Raw genomic sequence first — 22,349 nt, 5'->3', positions numbered from 1 at the left:
CATGCAGAGTAAATGTGATCATACCATATACATTGCTCTACAACTGACTTTTTGTGTAACATAGTTTCAGAACATAACCCTCCTTCCATGTCAGTCTGCATTAAACCTAGTTTTTTCTCTTTAATGTCTGTTTGACCTTCTCTGCTATAGGTGGTAGACCATTTGTTGTGTCCTATTGTTGGATATTCCAGTTAGCTAAAATATTTTAAAGTTCCATAAACTTGCGTATCTCCACCAGTAAGCTAGGCCTTTCTGAAGGCAGGAATTAAGGGGTTCAGTTCCTCTCCATACTTTGAACTCTCAGGATAGCTGTGGACAAGCAGCAGGTGCTGAGTAATCACTTCCGGAATGAACAGGTGGATGACATTGGCTAGAACTCTCGGTAAACAACTCAACTTCAAAAAAGCTTTCTTTAAAACAATGACTTCATCCTTCCGAAAGTGAGGGCTCTTTTTCAGCAGCTTTCTTACCACAAGAGAAGTGGTGCTCAGAGGCAGAGGGAGGTAGAAATTACAATAACTAAAAAAGTTCAGACTTAATTAAGCACTTACTATGTGCCAAGTCTTTGCATAGTTTAACACATGCAATGTTCACAGCAAGCCTATGAATAAGATTCTACTGTTATTCTTCACTTAACGGAAAGGGAAATTGAGGCACTGAGTGATGGACTAACTTGCCCAAGGGTCTACAAAGTACAAATTTTGGATATGAAATTGCCTCTTGGGGTGCCTGGGTGGCCCAGTCAGTTACGTGTCTGACTCTTGATTTCAGCTCAGGTCATGATCCCAGGGTCCTGGGATCAAACCCCACATCTGGCTCTCTGCTCAGCAGGGAGCCTGCTTCCTCCTCTCTCTCTCTGCCTGCTTCTCTGCCTACTTATGATCTCTGTCAAATAAATAAATAAAATCTTAAAAAAAAAAAAAAAGATTCTCTCTCTCCCCCTCCCCCCACCAACCCTCTCTTTCCCCCTCTCTAAAAACATGATAATAATACAAATATTTTGCCTTTCCACACTCCCATGTCCACTGTGGCATTATCTGCAGTGGCCAGGATATCAAAAGTACATAAGTTTCCATCATGAGAGGACTGGATAAAGAAGACGGGATACAGGGGCACCTGGGTGGCTCAGTGGGTTAAGCCGCTGCCTTCGGCTCAGGTCATGATCTCAGGATCCTGGGGTCGAGTCCCGCATCGGGCTCTCTGCTCAGCAGGGAGCCTGCTTCCCCCTCTCTCTCTCTGCCTGCCTCTCCATCTACTTGTGATTTCTCTCTGTCAAATAAATAAATAAAATCTTAAAAAAAAAAAAAAGAAGACGGGATACATACACACATGTACACGTACACAATGGAATAAAGAAGAAGTGAGATGCTTCTTCTCAATGAGGGGAACGTCATTCAGTCACGAGAAAGAAGGAAGTCCTGCCATTTGTGTACTCGAGTAAGTGAAAAAGCCAGGCAAAGACATATTACATGGTCTCACTTATATGTGGGGGGGAAAAAATCCAAGTCATCAAGACAGAAAGTAGAAAAGTGGTTATGAGCTGGGGGGTAGGGTAAATAGAAAGAGGCTAGTAATAAGACAAACTTGTAGCCATAACATAAATTAAGGTCTGAGGATCTAACATATAACATGGTGACTAGAGTGGATAACCATGTATTGTGTAACCGAAATGTGCTAAGACACATTTCAAAAATTTCACATTTCACAAATAAGCTAAGTGGAACTGAAAAGTGCTTTCTCTCGCACACACACAGACACACGTAAGATATATGTGTGAGCTGAGGGACATGTCAATTAACCAGATGGGAGGGGCCTTTTCACAATGTATATGTATATCAGTTCATCACGATACACACTTTAAATATCTTACAATTTTATTTGTCATGTACACCTCAATAGAGCTGAAAAAAAAAGTGATCCTCTTAAAATTAACAAAAGCAAACTGCCCCTCCAATGGGAGCAGAGTCTGCTTGAGATTCTCTCCCTCTCCCTGCTCCCACTCTCCCTCTTAAAAAAAAAAAAAAAAAAAAGTCCTCATGCTCTGACACTTACAATTAAAGCAAAACTTAAGGCTCTAAAAAATTAAATCATCAAGCAGTATTTTTATTGTGAAATTCTTTATACATTTGTGGTTGCCGTTTCTGAAGCTAGGATCTACTCCTTGGATACTAACATATGTCTTCTGAAGAATGTTTTCATCCAGCCCACAGAGATGAACGTTAGTTAAAAAAATATATATATTTTTAAGATTAATGGCACCTTATAAATTTGAAGGGTCAAACTGAAGATTATAATATGGCCCAAATTAAAAGCTATTAAAGACATGCAGTCCCAAACCTGAAAATTCAGCCATCTCTTGAGATTAAGAATAGGCTAGGCAAAAGTATATATAAATTTGACTTTAAAAGACACGCAGGTTTTAAACACCAAATATTATTCCTCAAGAACATCTTAAATAAGACAGGGAGTGGCACACAGTCAGTTAAGCAGCCAACTCTGGATTTCAACTCCGGTTGTGATGTCAGGGTCGTGACTCTGACCCCCAAGTCAGGCCCCCGGCTAAGCGCGGAGTCTGTTTAAGACTCCCTCTCCCTCTGCCCTTCTCCTCATTACCTTCTCTTTCTCTCTCTAAAATAAATAAACAAATCTTTAAAAGAAATCTTAAGACATAGATGGAAAAGCTCCAAGTGATTTAATGTATATTAGTATGTATATACACATACATACACACACACGTACATGTACATATGTACATATATATACATATACATTACTATGCTTATGAATCTTTTATCTGTGAAGGGATAGAATTGATGCCACCAAAAGTTCTTCAGAAGTCATTTTCCATGAAAAATATATTTTTTCCAACATATATATAACGAGTGCATAGCTTGAACTTACTTTAACTAGTTAGGACAACTACTAGCTAGGATAATTGGACAAAGCATAAATTGTGAGAGAAAACTCTAAGTTGAAACGGTACATCACCCACAATGCTACTACAAAGAAATCTCATTTATAGGCACTTAAGCATTTCTTAAGTTCAATGATGATTTTCTTACTCAGAAGCACCCAAAATTTTAGCATTAATTAACTTTAATTTTGATCCCATTACTGAAACTTAGAAATACACCCCAAACAAGATGCACAAAGCATCATGTATGGGTAAGAATATATTTTACTTTAAATCTCAGGTTGGCCTCTACTGGATTCTGGGGCCTATGGCCATAGTTACTCCTCATTTGAAGTTCCTTGATCCAGAGAATGGTGAGATTATTGTTTGCTTTGCCTTAAAGGTTGCTTTAACATCAAATGAAATAATGGGCATAAAAGTATTTTGTAAACTATATAAAAGGGCATATGATTGTGCATTGAATAACAATAACAATAAGAATTTATCTAGAGGGGCGCCTGGGTGGCTCAGTGGTTTGGCTGCTGCCTTTGGCTCGGGTCATGATCTCAGGGTCCTGGGATCGAGCCCCGCATCGGGCTCCCTGCTCCGCAGGAAGCCTGCTTCCCTCTCTCTCTCTCTCTGCCTGCCTCTCTGCCTACTTGTGATCTCGTCTTTCAAATAAATAAATAAAATCTTTAAAAAAAAAAAAAAAAGAATTTATCTAGAGTCCTGAACTGCTTATAAGTTACATAATACTGTTGACCCGTGAACAACATGGGGCAGGGATGCTGACCAGCCCCCCGCCCTGCCCCCGGCCCAGCCACATAGTTGAAAATTTGTGTATAACTTTTGGCTCCCCCAAAACTGAACTACTAATAGCCTTCTATTGACCAGAACCCTTCTGATAACTTCAGCAATTGATTAGCACCTATTTTGTATGCTAGAGGTTTTATATACTGTATCCTAACCACAAAGTAAGATAGAGAAAAGAAAATGTTATTGAGAAAGTCATAAGAAAACATATTTACAGTATTCTACTGTATTTATTGAAAAAAACCCTGTATTTATCGAAAGTGGACCCACTCAGTTCAAACCTGTGTTGTTCAGGGGTCAACTATTTATACAAAAGTAATACCATTTGGCAATTGCACTGCCTTTACGTGCTCCAAAAGTTCAGGAGTGGTCATATACCAAGGACAGAGTACTCTTAGAAGAGACTGGTAATAGACTAGGTCATTCTCCACCGTCTAACCCATTTGTCAAAGCTTTTCAAGACTTTGAGTAACTAACACGGGCTTAAGAATCCAGTTCAGAGTTTCCCACCATGTCCTTCCTACCGTCCCCTACCACTCTCTCACTGTGGTCACTGTCTCGTGATCTCACTTCCCAGTGGCTCCAGTTTTGGAAAAAGAACTGTTTATCGGCAATATGCTAAATGCTGATGACCCTTTCAACTCTCAACATAACTCTGTAAGCTCTTCCTACTTTCCCAATTATATAGATCAGAGAAGTGGGGGGTCAGAGAGAAAAGAACCCCACACTATCTCAGAGTAAATAAGTGAGACCATCAAGAACCATGCCCAGGTTAGCCTGAGTCCACATTCTAATGATGTCTATATAATACCCCTTCGTCTCTGATCCTTTTATTATGATAATTATCAGTTATTTTCCTTCTTCCTGGTTCTTTGTTTTATGATTTTTTTTTTTAAAGTAATCTCTACATGCAACATGGAGCTCAAACCCACAACTCTAAGATCAAAAGTCACACACTCCACTGACTGAGCTAGCCAGGTGTCCTGGTGCTTGTTCTTTCCAGAACAAAAAAAGTCTCAAAAAATGAATGCTTTAATAGAAAAAGAGACAAGGACTTGAACCAACGCCTCACAAAAGAGACTGTCCAAATGGTCAATAAATACCTGAGAAGGTGCTTGATTTCCTTAGTCATCAGAGAAATGCCAGATAACACATCGTGGGTGTACTTGTACCCACTCACCAGGCTGGGTAAAATGCAAGATGGTCGCGAGCGTTGGTGAGGCACTCCTGCTCACAGTGTCCACTGACTGAACCAGTCTGGGAAGTGGTTTTCCACCATCCCTTCAAGCGGAATACAGATTTACCCCACAGCTCGGCAATTTCATCCCTAGTTTCATATTCCACAGAAATGCACATGTAAACACCCACAAAATGGCATGTCACGAATGACTCCAGAGGCAGCAGCCACAACAGCCCCAACCTGGAAACGCCCCAAATGTCTGCCAACCGTCTGATGGAAACCTATACCATGATGGAACCCTATACAGCAGTGAGAATGGACCAGGTATAAGCCACAACATGCAACCACACAGATTCATCTCGTAAATATAATGATGTCCAATACAAGCTGAACAAAAAAACCCACATATTGTATAAGTCCTTTTGCATATAGTTCGTAAACAGGAACAACGAACCTATGATGTGAGAAGCCAGATGAGTGGGTACCCCGGATGCAGAGGGAGGTGACCAGTGAGTGGAAGACCAGACGAGGGTCCTGATGTTGTTTGGTTTCTTTGTTTCAGCATTGGTGATGTGGGCTTGTTTACCCAGTGAATTTTTTTTTAAAGATTTTATTTATGTGTGAGAGAGAGAGAGAGAGAGAATGAGAAAGAAAGAGAGCATGAGAGGGAAGAGGTCAGAGGAAGAAGCAGACTCCCCGCCAAGCAGGGAGCCCGATAGGGGACTTGATCCTGGGACTCCAGGATTATGACCTGAGCCGAAGGCAGTCGCTTAACCAACTGAGCCACCCAGCCACCTTACCCTGTGAATTTTTGTTGCTATCAATACTTATGGGGCACTGGGTGGCTCAGTCGGTCGGTTAGGCGTCTGACTCTTGATTTCAGCATGGGCCATGACGTAAGGGTTGTGAGATCAAGCCCTGGGTAGGGCTCAGCAGGGAGTCTGCTTGAGATTCTCTCCCTCTGCCCCTTCCCCTGTGCTCTCCCTATTGTTCTCGCTCTCAAAATAAATAAATAAACCTTAAAAAACAAAAACAAAAACAAAAACCAAGATGGGCACATGATTTTTGCACTTCTCTGGGGGGACGCTTACACTTCACTTGCAAGTTTACCAAATAGAGTTCCTATCAATCTCTGCTCCCCAAGGCATGCAAGCGTCAGTGTTCTAGAAGCGCCACGCAGGGGTGCGCCCAGGGCTTACTATGCTTATAAAGCCTTTTAAGCTTAAGAGTATTTATTCAGCTGACAGGTTTTCATGTCATTCAATATGATAAAAATAGCAAGACAGTTTAGATAAAAATAGGAACTTCTTCTGACAAATGAAGCAGGGTTCGAGAAGAATGATCACTAGGTGTAAACCAAATAATGGAGGCTAGATCGTGCATTCAAAGAAGAATTCCAAAGAGAGAGGCTTATGCACGGGGCCTTACAGAAAAGGAAAGGGGCCACAGCCTATAGGGGAGGTGCCACTCAAAGAATATTTTTGAATATGGAGGCAGCATTATGCAAATGAGGGGAGGGACTCTAATCAAGGGGACAGCTGTGGAAGATGAAAACCTAGAAATGAGGAACTATGGCATATGTACATAACTTTATTCAAAAACCCACATAACTTTCATACTCTTCCTGAGACAATGTTGGAGTAGGAGGAATCCTTAAGAAAGCTGTCATATTAAAAAATAGATTAGAAGAACGAGGGGAGGACTCTCTCTCTCTCTCACACACACACACACACATCGACAGATTTGTGTGTTGCAGCTCATATATATATATTTTTTTATTTATACGCACTTAAAGTTCCCAAGTCTCAATTGGAATTCAGTACTGGCATGGTCTAGGTCATCACTGTCTGAAATGAACAATGACTAGAGAAAGGACACCAGGACATAATGGACATTTAATGGACAAGGCTTCCATCAGTGGTACCATATCCAGGTTTGGGCTTCCCTTTGCCCGGCTGTCTCCCTGATTACTCAGTGAGCAGCTTCTAGACTCCACAGGACATCTGCTTTATATGCCCATTAGGGATCTCACAGGCAGATATTTTCTTCCAAGGAAATGAAATATGTTCAGATTGTACACGCCTATAGTACTGGGCTGGCTACCTCTGAAGCAAATTGCAATCCATACACAAATCTGCCAAACCGAAGAGGCTGAAACAGCAGCAGGTGGGTGACACGTTAGAGTTCCCAAGAGATAAATGTTCGAAAATAAAGGAAAATTTATTTCTAGCGACCAAGGTGTAAATTTATTTTACCTTTAAAATATAGTCATGCTGTATGTTTTGTGGTCCCTTAACCAAAATGCATGGGGGTTAAAAAAGGTTTGAGAATGAGCAAATGAGTCAAATCTCCTAAACTAAAAGTTAACATTCCAAAAACACAGAGGGTGCTGTCTCTTCTATTTATTTACATGTTCAAGGTCAGGAAAGAGGCAAAAACAAGTCGGGTAAAGATTATTACCTTGAGGCCTTATTTCAGAATTCTTCTGTTGGAAACCACATAACCACAGATTTCTTATAGCTCGTTATATGAGCAAACAGAAATCCGTACAGCTATAGAACTGTCAGCCTTCATCACTCTGTAAGCATATGGGTTTTTAATTTCAAATTACTTTTAGTTTAAGATGTTTTCTATGTGGGTAATTTTACACTTTGAAAACTTTCTAACGCTTTCCCCCCAATTCCTGTTAAGAAGCAATTAATTTTTCTATTGGGGGAAAAAAAAAAGAGAAGCTACATGTCTTTCTGCAGATGTCGTCTTTAAAAATCTTTGCTGGCCACCTCACTACCCGATCTCCTTACCTGTCAACTGTTGCATTCGAAAGAAAAACGGCACCGTATACATAATAATCACAAAACTCTTCGAATGAGAGGGGCTTCTTAGGCTCTTAGCTATTTAATAACGTTGAACATTTACCTTTAAGATCGGATGGGAATGTAGCTATTCCTTCCCCTCCCTCCAACTCCCAGCCCTCAACTTTATTATTTAGATCATATCCGATTTTGACCTTGTTTGTCCTGGAAGCGGCACGTATATCTTTCCTAGTGGCCAATTTTCCAAGGTCACGGCTTTCTTAAATTATACCCTTAAAGCACAGATTAGCTCCCTTTGTAGAATTTCCGGGTGTTTTGCAGCCAGGAATCTCAAACCGGCTTCAGCACTGCAATTTGACCAGCCTGCGTAAACCTCTTTCGCATCAGCCCCAGAAAATGAAGCAGCCGTTTGCAAAAGGAGCAGGAAAATAAAGCCAGCGCTTCCTCGGGAGCTTGTCGGCTAGCGAGCGGTGCAGCCCCGCAGATGCCAATTAGCATCCGATCATTTTAAGTAGTGATACTTCAGCGTGTGTGGAAGCCTGCCTTGCAGAATTTAATAATACTCAGACAGCCATTTTGCAAAACACAGCAGGTCCGTGAAATAAGGGTTATTTCAGTGAAACAGTCACAGGATGATAAAGCTGCTGTCAGTGCTGGCGTGACTGCAACAGCTGTGTCATCCGTCAAGCGATTAGCATCTACTCTTTCTCCAGAGCCGTTCGAAATAGGATTTAGCAGTAGCCTCGGTGGCTAGCTTTAATATCACCAACTCCACGGTATTTCCCTCTGAAAGAGATTCTTTTCCTGCCACAATGCAAACAGGAAAACAGGACTCCTTTAGGTGAAAGAGAGTATCAACTGGTCTGAACTGATGAACAGATCTCCGAGACAATGGTCTTGTCAAACAACCCCCCCAACCCTGCGCAAGTTATTTCCAATCTTATCAAAGTCACAGCACTCAAAATCTATTAAAAAAAAAAATCTCCGGAAAAATCTCAGCATCTCCTCTACCTCAGGTGCCTCAAAAACTCGTAGGACAAATGATTGATTCTCTGGCTGAACCTTCAGCATAGGGATGACAAACGTCTGAAAGAGGCAACATGCACCAGACAGCCACGAATCGTATTTTCAGCCCCTCGCTGCGCGTCTACAAGCATAGAAACTTACATAGAAACTTACATAGGACACCCGTACTCGCCGACGATGCACCAGCCCACAGCACTGCATGAAGAGCGGTACAGAACGCAGTCAGCGTGTGTGTGGCTTCACCGAGCTGCACTGTGCCTTCTCGTCTCATCAGAGCCACTGTCCATTGCTCCCCACCTTGCACACCCAGGTAAGAGGCATGGGCACATCGGCACTTAGCTTCTGCCTCCTAGGTAGTTTCTAAAAAAACACCACCAGCTCCTGCCAGCATGCCAAAACTTTGTGTTCCCCGTTTTAATTTTTTTTTCCCCCTTTTCCGGGTAATTTGAGTTCTTCTTCAGGGAAGTTGTCTACTGACCAGAGAGCTACCGAGAGCAGAATTTATTTTCCTGAGAGAACTGGTACTAGCGTACAGTGCTGACTGTCCGGATTAGGAGAGTTTCCTGGCCACATTTTTACAGTAGCCATTCTCCACTCGGGAGATGGGCAAACATCAGAGAATCTTGCCTTTCAGGAGCCTGCAGTATCCTGCTTTTTACCAGAGGAGGCCTAGTCCTGATGCTGTTGATGTCCCTGCTTCTAAGCTCAACCCCCCCACACCCCCGCCCGCCACTGCTCTACCATTACCTCCTCCCTCCCAAGGCTTCAGACCAGCGACAGCATCCCTGCTGCGTGCCTCCGTTACCTCTGTCACGCTTGGGGCATATCTGATCTGCAGTTTCTCCCTCCTCCCTTGATCCTGAAAGATCCTAGGGTCTAGACTTTAATTCACTCAGGATTCCTGGGACTACAGAACCGCCCTCCGAACTGCCAGACGCCGTGTCTCGCGGTACGCGACTCTCGTGGATTGTCAGGAGAGATCTCCAGAGTGGTCTGGGGACCACTTGCCCGCTGCAGCTAAGCAGGTCCTCTTCTCCCGTTTGCTCCCTGACAAGTGTTCATTTCCAACGTGAAAAGCACACTAACTCAGCAGAACCCCAGTGAGCAAATCTGATCAGAGTCAGGTAAGATTAATTAGATAATACAATTAATTAGAGGATGTTTCACCTATGATTTAGATACGAGAAACTAGATGAGGCTGCCTTCCCAGCACAAGTTGGCAAATGAAGGGTCCTTGCAAGCTCTAATTTGCATCCTTCTCTACAGACAGGGGCCCCCAGAGGCTCAGCTGATCATCACATGCTTCCTAAAAGGCTTTTGTGCCTGTCACCCCTGAAAAGACGAATTATTAATAGGCATTGGCGGGGGGCACCTGGGTGGCTCCCGTGGGTTAAGCCTCTACCTTCGGCTCGGGTCATGATCTCAGGGTCCTAGGATCAAGCCCTGCATCGGGCTCTCTGCTCAGCAGAGAGCCTGTTTCCCCCTCTCTCCCTGCCTTCTGCTTGCCTACTTGTGATCTCTCTCTCTGTCAAATAAATAAAATCTTAAAAAAAAATAGGCATTTGGGGATAAAACTATTAATTTGCCTGGTATTCCCCCGTTCTAGTGAGCAGGGATTCGTAGAGCCTTTCAGTGTGCCACAGCTGTGGATCCCAATGTGTTCCCATGTCCCAGCCATTCCACATACTGTCGCCACTTGAGAAGGAGGTTAACTATTTCACGTCACAGACGAAGGTCGCTCGCCATCATGCCCATTAGGCCCCTAGAAAGTGCCAGCCTATGAGGAGGTCAGCACTTCACCAAGATTTCCTTAAAACCTATGATTTAAGAGTAACAGATCTTTGTTATTTTTAATAGTCCAGGAAGCCATTAGAGATTAAAATAAACAAACCAACCCTGTTTTTGTTCAATGTTCTCATTTCCCTAATTAAAGAAGGTGCCACACAGTCAAGTATTTTGTCTATGAGTAACATAGGCAATTGTGCTTTATGTCATTGAAACAGTCTGAGAAAATTCTATGGCTTTATCATATACCAATTAACCCTCCATGTATTCGAAGGCCCTAAAAGGAAATAAAAGAATAAACTATAGATAATAAGGTTACTTTTGTGATTGTATCAGAAACCTAGCATAAAACAAAATTTCTAAATTACATTGCAAATCTGCTTGTGAAGGAAGAACTGGGAAAAGAAATCTCAGTGTCTCCTGGACCATGCAAGATACATCTCCAGTAGGTAGGATACTAATTTGATTTTTTGAGGAAACTTTAGTGAGAAGCATAAGTAAGTGATATAAGAGAACATGTAATTCAAATTTAGGCTTTTTCTCGAAGGCCCTTCGTCAGTCTCATCCAGGACACATTTGCTAGAATAACTGAATAAAAATGAAGAGTTAAAATTAACTCAACAAATAAGATGAAAATGTTGGGGATATGATGTCTTCTATCATTCTGAATTTGATTTGGAATTCACTTAACTTTTTATTAACTCTGATATTATTATGCAGAAAAGCAGAGAGAGCTCTAGTTCATTAGAGATTGCCCCACCCTTGCCATTCAAGAATCTATGAAAGGATACCTAGCACCAATTTGATTCAGCAAACATTTATTAAGCCCCTTCTATTTGCTTGACACTATGTTAGAGGCTCGAAATAGGAAATGAATAAAATATAGCCCTATCTATCTCTAGGGACTTATAACAAAACAGAGGAAAGAGAAAACAGAGGTTGGGTGCTATGGAGGTACCAATGATATAACTCCTACCTATCCCTGGAAGGAATGCTAAAGGCTTTGTGAACATGGGAGCTTGGGCTAGTCTTTGCAGAATGGGTAGGTAGAATTGCACCCAGTGGGAAGTTGAGGCAGAAAGCATTCCAGGTAATGGGACAGCAGATGCAAAAGCACAGAAAGTTATATGCAGAACATATACACAATACATTCTATTTGTATAGAATGTAAGGAAAACATAAATAGATTAAATATTTGTGATATATTCCGAGAACTCAAAGTCCCTCAAACTAAACTGGCTTCTCCCCCAAATCCAGGCCTCCCTCATCTATACCCTTGGCATTTAGTGCAGTGATGGACACGTAGTAGGGGTGACGAAGATTCACAGCTGTCCCCTCATTATCCCTTCTTTACTTCATTAAGAATGGCAGAAATGGACATGTGGCTGTGGGGCTAGGAGAGATATCCCAGAATCCCTTGCAACGTGGTGTGGCCCCATGACCAGCTTCTGTTCCACAGAATAGGACGAAGGGACACATGCCAATGTCTTAGTCCCATCCTTAGAGGGAATGGGGCATGCCTTTCCCATGCTCCTTTCCTTTCTTGCTGCCCTGACTGTAGACGTAGTGTGGACAGCTAGAACCACTTCAGAGCCATTCCCCATTTAAAAGCCCTTTCAACTGAGGAGGAAGCTGAATGTTTGGGAGAACAGAGCAATAGGACAGAAAGCGCCTCAGTCCCTCTGTTGTTTACATTCAAACTATAACATGAAAGAGAAATAAACTCCTATATTACTGAAGTCACTTTTAACTTGTCCTCAGTTTTCTCTTCTTTGAGAGAGAGAGAGAGCGAGCGAGCGAGCGCGCGAGCATGTGCACAATCAGGGGGAGGGGCAGAGGGAGAGGGAGCGAGAGTCTTAGGTAGCCATCGTGCCCAGCATGGGGCTTGATCCCACAACCCTGAGATCATGACCTGGGCTGAAATCAACAGTTGGAGGCTTCAACAACAGAACCACCCAGACCTCCCACCAAGTGTGTATTTTATTTATTTATTTATTTTAAAAGATTTATTTATTTATTTATTTGACAGAGAGAGAGAGAGAGAGAGAGATAACAGGTAGGCAGAGGCAGGCAGAGAGAGAGAGCAGGGGAAGCGGGCTCCCTCCTGAGCAGAGAGCCCGATGCGGGGCTCGATCCCAGGACCCTGAGATCATGACCTGAGCCGAAGGCAGAGGCTTTAACCCCCTGAGCCATCCAGGTGCCCCCCCAAGTGTGTATTTTAAAAGTACCTCAAAATGTTTCTGGAATGAATGATTAATTCACAGAACCTAAGACTGGGGAGGAGGTGGAGGAGTGGTCTGAGAATGGGATAGGACCAGATTGTGAAGGACTTCGAACACCAGAGCAAGGACTTTACACTTTATCTCATAGGACATACAAAATCAGCAAAATCTAGGGGGCGCCTGGGTGTCTCAGTGGGTTAAAGCCTCTGCCTTCGGCTCAGGTCATGATCCCAGGGTCCCAGGGTTCTAGGTTCCAGGGTCCTGGGATCAAGCCCCACATCGGGCTCTCTGCTCAGCAGGGAGCCTACTTCCTCCTTCCTCTCTCCCTGCCTGCCTCTCTGCCTACTTGTGATCTCTCTGTAAATAAATAAATAAAATCTTAAAAAAAATCAGCAAAGTGTTTAAATGTGAAGGGATCTGTTATTTTATTAAAGATACCTTTGGATGGCTCAATTGCTTAAGTGTCTGCCTTCAGCTCAGGTCATGATCCCACAGTCCTGGGATCAAGCCCCGCATTGGGGTCCCTACTCCATGGGGAGCCTGCTTATTCCTCTGCCTCTGCCATAACCCCCCCCCCCCACACCACTACCATCCCATACTCTCTGGCTCTCTCTGTCAAATAAGTAAATAAAGCCTTTAAAAAAATAAAGAGGGGGGAAAAATTCTCCAGGCTGTTCAGCTTTAAAAACTAGCCAAAAGTCCAAGATTAGTAAGAAATCTATAGCTTTTGAACTTGTGTAGTTGTCTACAAAAAAACGTGTCTCTACTGAAAAATCCAATCAGATAACGTCAATAAAACTAGCTGTTTGTGGGCACCTGGGAGGCTCAGTCATTAAGCGTCTGCCTTCAGTTCAGGTCATGATCTTGGGGTCCTGGGATCAAGCCCTGCAACAGGTTCCCTACTCAGTGGGAAGCCTGCTTCTCCCTCTCCCACTCCCCCTGCTTGTATTCCCTCTCTCTCTCTCTCAAATAAATAAATAAAATCTTAAACAAACAAACAAACAAAAAAACACCCTAGCTGTTTGGTTCTTTCAGCTAAATCACAAATCAAATGGATTGTTAGATTAGCTCTTTTGTTATCATGCAACACCTGTCCAAGTGAAATATTAAAAGGTGATAATGAGAGGTACAATGATAAAATCAACAAATTAAAAACAACTGTGGATAAATAATGTTGAGGCCAGGTATTTTTTTTTTTTTTTATGAAGCCCAAGGTGCTTCTATCTAGGAAGTCTTAATAAAATTTGAGAATTCATCGTAATTTATTCTTCCCTTTCTACATTACTATTAGTTCGGAGGGAAAAAAGTACACAGTGGATGTTAAACACACACGAAAGTAGAGGAAAGTCTTCTAAAAAAAGGAAGAAGTAGAGGAAATGCTTCTTTTGAGAAGAAAACTCCTTGATACCGAAGAGTAAAACCAGTTCTGGAGAAGCCTTTTTTAAAAAAATTATTTATTTATTTATTTATTTGACACAGAGAGAGAGATCACAGGTAAGCAGAGAAGCAAGCAGAGAGAGAGGGGGAAGAAGGCTCCCCACTGAACAGAGAGCCTGATGCGGGGCCCAATCCCAGGACCCTGGGATCATGACCTGAGCCGAAGGCAGAGGCTTAACCCACTGAGCCACCCAGGCGCCCCTGGAGAAGCCTTCTGTGGGAGAGCCCAAGGCTCCTTATCGCAGCTGCTTCTGGCTTTCATGTTGATGGCTTTTCTGGTGACTGTGTTTTCCCTCCCCTCACGGACACTCCAGCCCATATACCCATTGAACTATTCCTCCACTGCATGCTGTTATAAAGGCAACTGTTCAGAGCCTAGTGTTCTTAAGTGCACCAAACGGTTCTCCACTGATTTCAATGAAAACATAACAAAACAAAAGGACCAAATGTCTATATTCATAAACAATATCATGCAGTCAACAATACCAGTTGAGCACTACTTACCATACGGGCCTGAATCTGCTATGCACTCGGGATAAAAGAACAGGTACAACCACCATGGTCCTCGACTATAGAGAGACTAAAATCCAGGGGGAAAGACAAGGTGAACCAGGATCACATAAACAGAGAACTGCAAACTGCCTAGGTCTTTAAAAAAAGTATAGGGGCTGGGGCGCCTGGGTGGCTCAGTGGGTTAAGCCTCTGCTTTCGGCTCGGGTCATGATCCAGGGTTCTGGGATTGAGCCCCGCATCGGGCTCTTTGTTCAGCAGGAGCCTGCTTTCCTTCTTCTCTCTCTGTCTGCCTCTCTGCCTACTTGTGATCTCTGTCTGTCAAGTAAAAAAAAAAAAAACAAAATTAAAAAAAAAAAAAAGTATAGGGGCACCTGGGTGGCTCAGTGGGTTAAAGCCTCTGCCTTCGGCTCAGGTCATGATCCCAGGGTCCTGGGATCAAGCCCCGCATTGGACTCTCTGCTCAGCAGGGAGCCTGCTTCCCCCTCTCTCTCTGCCTGCCTCTCTGCCTACTTGTGATCTCTGTCTGTCAAACAAATAAATAAAATCTTTTAAAAAAATTTTAAAAGTATAGACTATTATGAAACTGTATAGCAGTAGGCAACTTCTAGAACTAGAGGTCTCAGAAAAGGCTTCCCTGAGGCAGTGCCATTGAGTTGAGGTGGGAAGTATGGGGAGGAGTTAACTAAATACACGAGAGACGAGGCAGGGAGAGGCAATATGGCAGCCATGTTCCAGATGGAGGAATGTTATTTATGGAGGTCTTTGTGGTAGAAGAGAGAATGCTGAGTCAAAGCAGCTAAAAGATAAAGGAAGAGGGAGACTGGAACACAAACAGGATAGAACAGGATAGAAAGGTAGATAATTTCTAGATCATGAGGACCATGCAAAGGACTCTTGTCTTTACACTAACAGCAGTGGGATTCCACTCATACAGTTGAGAGGCAAGTTCACTTAAACACACTATTGTAGTAGAGTTGAAGCAGAGTGGGAGAGGGCCAGAAAGGAGGCAGGGAAACCATCTCAGAAGCTGCTGTGACTGTCCAGGTAAAATATGATAGTTATCTTGTTCCAAGGAGGTGGAAGGGAAGAGAAGTGGATAAATCCATGAGACCGTCAGGAATAAAATAGATGAGCACAAAGATAGAAAACAGAAAAAGAAATCCAGTGGAACAGATATATGTTCCCAAAGGGTCTCAATTCTGGATGTTTCCATCCACTAGTGAAGGTCAGTCTCCAATAGCACGATCCATGACATTCTTTATTTTCATGTCAGTTCCACTTTACTTCAATTCCCAGTTGATCCTCTCATCTCAGAATCCTGAACAGGATCTCTGTTTGGCCCTCTGTCTCTTCCATTCAACTCTGCTTACTTGACACCCGAAAGTACTGCTCTATTTTATTCCAGCTTCTATAGACTGAAAGTCCTCTCTCTCTCTCTCTTTTTTTTTCTCTCACCAGGGTGTCCAGATTCTTTTTGTTTGTTTTTTTGGTTGGTTGATTGGTTCTTTTGTTTATTGTTTTTCATACCAACAACCAGGTGTTTCTCCTCAGTGATGAGAGTGGCATTACTGGTTTATTTGCCACTTACGTGCACAGGGCAACAGAAGTAAACAAAACAGTCCCATGCAATGTGATTGGGGGAGAAGAACTCATACTCGCAAAATGAATAATGATTAGGAACTGTGTACTGACTTCAGTAAGTCTTGTGTTCCGGAGTCAGAATACACATTGTATTTAAAATCATGAGAAAACGATGTAACTCCAGGAAATCCCAGATCTCTCACAGCCCAGTCATATTGAAAGAAATGCAATCCAACCAAAAGTGATTGAAAATCAAGTGCTGATCTTTAATTATATACAACTCAAAGAAAACAACAGAGAATCCTTTAACTCAGCAACACTACCCAAGAATTTCCTTTTCTTTTCTCCCTAATTCTTTTTTTAAAGATTTCATTCATTCATTCATTCATTCATTCATTCATTCATTCATTCATTCATTTAGAGAGCTTGAGCACAGGGAGGGATAGAGGGGGAAAGAGAATCTCAAGCAGATTCTGCACTGAGCATATAGAGGTCATGGGGCTTGATCTCACGACCCAAAGATCATGACGTGAGCCAAAATCAAGAGTCCATTGCTCAACCGACTGAGCCACATAGGTGCTTCCCTCCCTAATTCTCTCTTCCCACTAGAGTCACTTCTAAGACCGCCTTCACTTTTCAACACAAACAAAAACAATTAAAAACAAACAAACAGACTCCTCTCCCCCACATTCAGTCTGCTGTGTCTCTGTCCATCAATATACATCCCCAGCCTTATATTTGGTACATTTGCTTAATTTCTATTGCTACTTATTTTCTTTCAATTTTCCCCACTTTGCCCATTACTCAGATTCTGAACAAAGAGAGCCAGCAAACAAAACCCTACCCCTTCTGTTCGACATCTCCAGCACTCTCTCTCTCTCCCCAGACTTTAGGTCTTATGTCACAGGGTGGCTGGGCGTAGAAGAGACAATGAATAAGTCTTTATTATGAAGGTCAGAGGAAGTGATGAAGGAGAGAAGAAAAGTCTAGAATATTATGAGTTTAAAATTTTTCCATCCCACACTAATTTTTTTCAGAACATAGATTTGATCAGTTCATTTCATTAATGACAGCTACGAGGAAATGCAACATGTGTAAGAAAGAAAACAATGACACTTTGGTGATAAAAGGCAAAGTGCACTGTTCATAGTGTAACGTTCCATAAGCACATCTATCACGCTAATAGGATGAGATGCTCCGCCGCAGCTATTTTGATTTCTGGTTTGTCTGGAAAGACCAAGAAAGAGAAACACACTTTTTTTTGCGGTGTCCAGGAAACGCTCCTGATAGATTCTGGAATTCTGCGACGTGTGTATAAACCATATATATATGTTTTTTCTTTTCTTATTAGCATCGTTATTTGTCATGAAGATTGTCACCAGCATGAGCCCAACCACGATGTGACTAACCCTATGATGCAACTCATTGCAAAATTAACAATTGGCATCTTTTTCAAAATTCACGGGCTCAAGTGCAAAAGGTGAAGAAGAATGGGTGAGAGGCACTGACTCCTACTAAGTGTCAGTCACTTTGCTAACACTTCACAGGTTTCCCCTTGATTCTCCTGTGAACCCTGTGAGGTAAGCCCGGCTCTCTATCCACTTTATAAACGAATAAATGGAAACACAATGAAGTTAAGTCAATTACCCAAGGAAATGGCAGAGCCAAGGTTTCCACCAAGGAGTCTGACCCCTGAACCCGTAGGTCTTCCTCTGCTCTCTGTCAGAGGCCAAAATTACGTTTATAAGCTGACCCTGGGGTAGAACACAATGATTCGTGAATTAATGAGATCAATCACACAACAGACACGTTTTGAGCTCCGTGGTTCTCCTTCTACTGGTTTTCCAAATCACCCTTATTTCTCTGCAAAACAGTCACACTCCTGAACTTATTCCTTTCTTGTTCTTGCAATGTCTGAAATTTTACTAATCAGAAAATTTACCTTTATGTAACAAGTGTCTTTTTATAAAAATTAAATTTCTCTTAGATATTAAAGCTCTAAGTTGTTATAGCTTCATGTTAATTTCCTTAGAACCTTATTTTACCGATCTATCTTCATCGAGCTACCCTCCATCTTGCTTCAGAAATAATTTAAGTAATTTACAAGAACACATTTTCAAATAACACTTAGGTAGCATAAAATAAAAGGAGGAAAAAAAAGAATAATAGAAGGATGACATAAAATGGAGGCAGAAATGAGGCTTAAAATGCACCCCGTAATAATCGATGCACTTCCTACAAATGAGGCTTACATTTGGCTCTAAGCTTTCTAGCAGCCAACTCAAGGAGGGAAACTTGGTCATTTATATAATTTACTGTCTATAAGCTTAAAATAACCCAAATGCTCAGAAGAGCGACTCCGCCTGGCACCGACTTCTCCTGGAGGTCCCCATAAAAAGGAACATTGTGTGACAGCGATAAACAGCACTCTTGAGGGCATCCTTACGGTAAACGGCACAGTGGGTTTTAAAGCGAGACACCTAGCCCTGACCTTCACCGGCAAGTACAGGTCTCAAGCCACGCCACATTCAGTAAGACCATGGGGGGTGGGGGCGGAGAGAAGGGGCCAGGCAAGACACCAGACTCCTCACAGGTGTGGCCCAACTCACGAGTAACAGGGACAATGACAATAAGAAAAAATACTAACAGTTCTTGACGTTGACACTGAGAACACACTACTCCTTCTATCCTTACACCAGCTCTGGAGGAGGGAGAGTTATGATTAATCCCCGGGAGACGAATGAGGGAAGAGATTTCAGACCTCGGCACCTCGACGCAGGCCATAACACAACTTGTGTTTTTCCTGTCAGCAGCAGCCGCAGGATTTGAACCCAGGTCCGCGGAACTCCAAAGTTCTTGCTCCCAGCCATGAGGACTGCAGAGCTTTACATCGTGATGGACTTGGTGTCCTTCAAAATAATGCCACTGAAATATCGCTTCTCACTGATGAGCTTCTGATACAGATTTAGATGAGAGGGACCTTCAGACTGATTTTTGTGTATGTGGCTCCTTCCACACAGACCCCACACAAGCTAGAAGGACAGGGAAAGATAAGGTCAGGACTACCCCCATCTTAGCCTACAGTGAAGGAAATGGCTTTTCTTCCCAACACCTCACTACCATGGAGACGGTCCAGAGACCAGGAGAAGGAGTTGGGGAGCTTCCGTGAATGAGCACCAAAGAACAGAACTGGGGGGGGACTGAAGCTTAAGCCTGCGCAGTCCTGGGTCTTTGGCCAGCAGAGTGGGGGAACGTTCACAGAGGAGGCCGACGATACAGGCTGTCTGGGTCAAAAGCAATTTGCAATTTTTTTGTTTTTTGTTTGTTTGTTCGTTTGTTTTTATGAACCATGATGGCGTAGTTCTCCAGGAGTCACGAGTATCGGTATATCCGAAACCTGAAGTCTTCAGTTCGTCCAAAAGCAAAAAACTTTCTTCTATTGCCTCTGCTTGCTGCCCAGCCTTCATAGATTTTAAAATGGACAACTTCAAAACAAGGGAGATCAAGGCAAGGGGCTTGAGCCATGGCAACCTGGGAGGGTAAAAGGGCCCCCACAGTGACCCCCCCACTGAGCCGAATGCAAACAGGCCGAGTAAACAGGTTCATTAGGCGAGCCACCTGGAAATAACCAGTGGTTCTCAGTGACCGGTGATGACCAGGCGAGGTTCCCAAGATCACCAAAAAGGGAATATTCCAGGCGTTCCCTTGCTTCGACACTCCTATAAGTGTGGTCCCTCGCCACACAGGTTCTCCTTTGTCCACTGCTCCCTTGCAGTGTTTGATAAACTTTTTATCTCTTTTGACCCGCCTTGGGTGAATTTTCCCACTGCCCCCCCCCCAGCAGCCCTCCACGGGACTGGAAGGCCTCCTCTGGGTGCGCTCCCCTATCCAAACAGGACGCCCCACAGGAACGGTAAGAAAAGTCGTCTCAAAATAGTCAAACACTAACCGCCTTGGGGCGTGCATCAAACTGGCCATTTTCATGTCGCTTTGGGGAGGATTAGACAGGGACAGAAGCGGAAAAAAAGGGACAGCAACGTGTCTGTCTGTCTGCATTTTAGGAGAAATTGAAATACATCAAATATTACTAAAATCGCTAATTAGAATAGACGCTCGAAATCACTTTGCAAACCCTCTAAAAACAGACTACTAGATTTGGTATTAATATCACCTTGTGTTCATTTTATGTTTTATTGTTTTAATGAGTTTTTTTATTTTATCGTATCCTCAAAGGACAGCATGTAGTGTTATTCTTTTCTATCCTAATATGAAACTGTTTCCTGATTAACTTAATTGCTGCAGAAGATGAAAGGAGTGCTCCGGTAGGCCCTGTTCAAATCAAGATGACTAGTGGGCACCCCCCATGAATGAGGCTGTAATGGATGTCAGCCAAGAGCAGATGAAAGTAGCCAACCGGGGAGCAAAGACTATACATATTCTCCAAAGCAAAACTTTAGATACTTCCACAAAACCTAAAATTTTCCACTTAAAAACAAATTAAGAAAGTATCACTCGAGCCAAATGTTGTAGAGATTCTGTTAAGGATCGGTTGATACTTTCATGGAAATATCCTTCCGGATTACTGACCTTTCTGTGACCTACTAAGCTCACGTCTAAAGCAAATTGATGTTTTTATTACCGCTGAGTCCTTTTCAGATTATGCTCTTACTGCCTGACTTTTTATTTCTTTTGACCCGCCTTGGGTGAATTTTCCCACTGCCCCCCCCCCCCCCAGCAGCCCTCCACGGGACTGGAAGGCCTCCTCTGGGTTTCAATATTGGCAGTTGGGTTAAATAAATGAATATACACTCTTAACTATCCCTTGACATTGAAAACACCAGGCCAAAGTCCAAGCATCAGGAATAATATACAAAACAAATACAGTGGGATATGAATCCCCTTAGAGAAAAATAAATGCAAAAAAGAAGAAGAAAAGATAAAGAATAGTGTTTACATTTAAAAATAGAGGATGGGCATCAATGAGTTGGTAATGAGAATTAAAAAAAATTTTTTTGATATGTTAGTTAAAAAAAAAATAGGAAAAACCATGTCCATTAAGATATTTTGTTAGAGGGGCACCTGGGTGGCTCAGTGGGTTAAGCCTCTGCCTTCAGCTCAGGTCACGATCCCAGGGCTTGGGATCGAGCCCGGCATCGGGCTCTCTGCTCAGCGGGGAGCCTGCTTCCCCCTCTCTCTCTGCCTGCTTCTCTGCCTACTTGTGATCTCTGTCTGTCAAATAAATAAATAAAATCTTAAAAATAAAGATATTTTGTTAGATTATTTGTCTAATGCTGAGTTTTCTAGTTTAAGCAAAATATATATAAATTAAAATTTAAAAACATAAATATAAAAATATATATTATATATTTATTATGAAATATTACTTAACAATAGAAATGGAAACAATTATTAAAAGTATCAACGTGCAATTTTTTGGTGTTGGGTTAAGTGGGGGAGGAAGTGAAGACAGATAAAACTTCTTCTCATATATGAGTTGATCACCCTCTTAGAAAAATGAACTCTGAGCAGAATAAAGTGGGGAGGGAACAAGTGACCATCTGGAGATAGAAAAATCCAGGCAAATGCACGGAGAGAGAAGGCACTTGGCCCATGGGAAGAATGGGAAGAAGCCACCTGTGCTGGAGCTCAGTGAGTGGCCAAGGGTTTCAGCATTTAGGGTCTTCAGGTCTATTCTAATTGCGAAGGGAGATCATTGGAATATTGTGTAAAGGACACACAATTTGATTTACACGTTCAAAGTGGCACACTGTCTGCTGTGTGGAGAATGCAAGGAACTAGTATGGGCCCAGAGAAACTGTTTCTGAGACTATTGCTAACAGTCCAGGTAAGAGAGAGAGGTCTTGCTCCAAGGCACCAGCGGGGGAAAATCTTGAGAAGTGTTTGCACTGTGGATGTGTTTTAAAGGCAGAGGGAACAGAATTAATTGATGTTGTGTTGAAGAAAAAGGGAAGAGCCAGGAATGAGCCGAGTTTGGGAAGAAGGGCAGACAAGGCCTTAGTAACTGCTTGAATGGTCAAGCCAGTTCCTGAAAAGAGGAACACTTAAGAAGATGCAGGTTTGGAGGA

At 42.6% G+C, this 22,349-nt stretch overlaps 1 protein-coding gene across 8 annotated transcripts in view; it reads right to left on the bottom strand.

Moving 5' to 3' along the window:
• The window catches only part of CACNB2 (calcium voltage-gated channel auxiliary subunit beta 2), a 385,488-nt gene that overhangs the window by 247,172 nt on the left and 115,967 nt on the right, over positions 1-22,349 (bottom strand). The window contains exon 1 of one of the 8 annotated variants that reach the window (XM_082742044.1): positions 8,879-9,388. The exons of 6 other annotated variants lie outside the window; for them this stretch is intronic. In XM_082742044.1, coding sequence (XP_082598170.1) covers positions 8,879-8,926 — 48 coding nt within the window. In that variant the 5' untranslated portion in view covers positions 8,927-9,388. Of the gene's footprint in view, positions 1-8,878; positions 9,389-22,349 lie in introns of those variants that run through there. One more of the 8 variants, XM_082742048.1, reaches the window with a different exon arrangement.

The sequence above is a fragment of the Mustela nivalis genome (assembly GCF_964662115.1).
Source record: "Mustela nivalis genome assembly, chromosome: 7".
Taxonomy (NCBI): Eukaryota; Metazoa; Chordata; class Mammalia; order Carnivora; family Mustelidae; genus Mustela; species Mustela nivalis.
The sequence above is the reverse complement of the archived record's forward strand: the minus strand, read 5'-3'. Positions and strand labels throughout refer to the sequence as shown.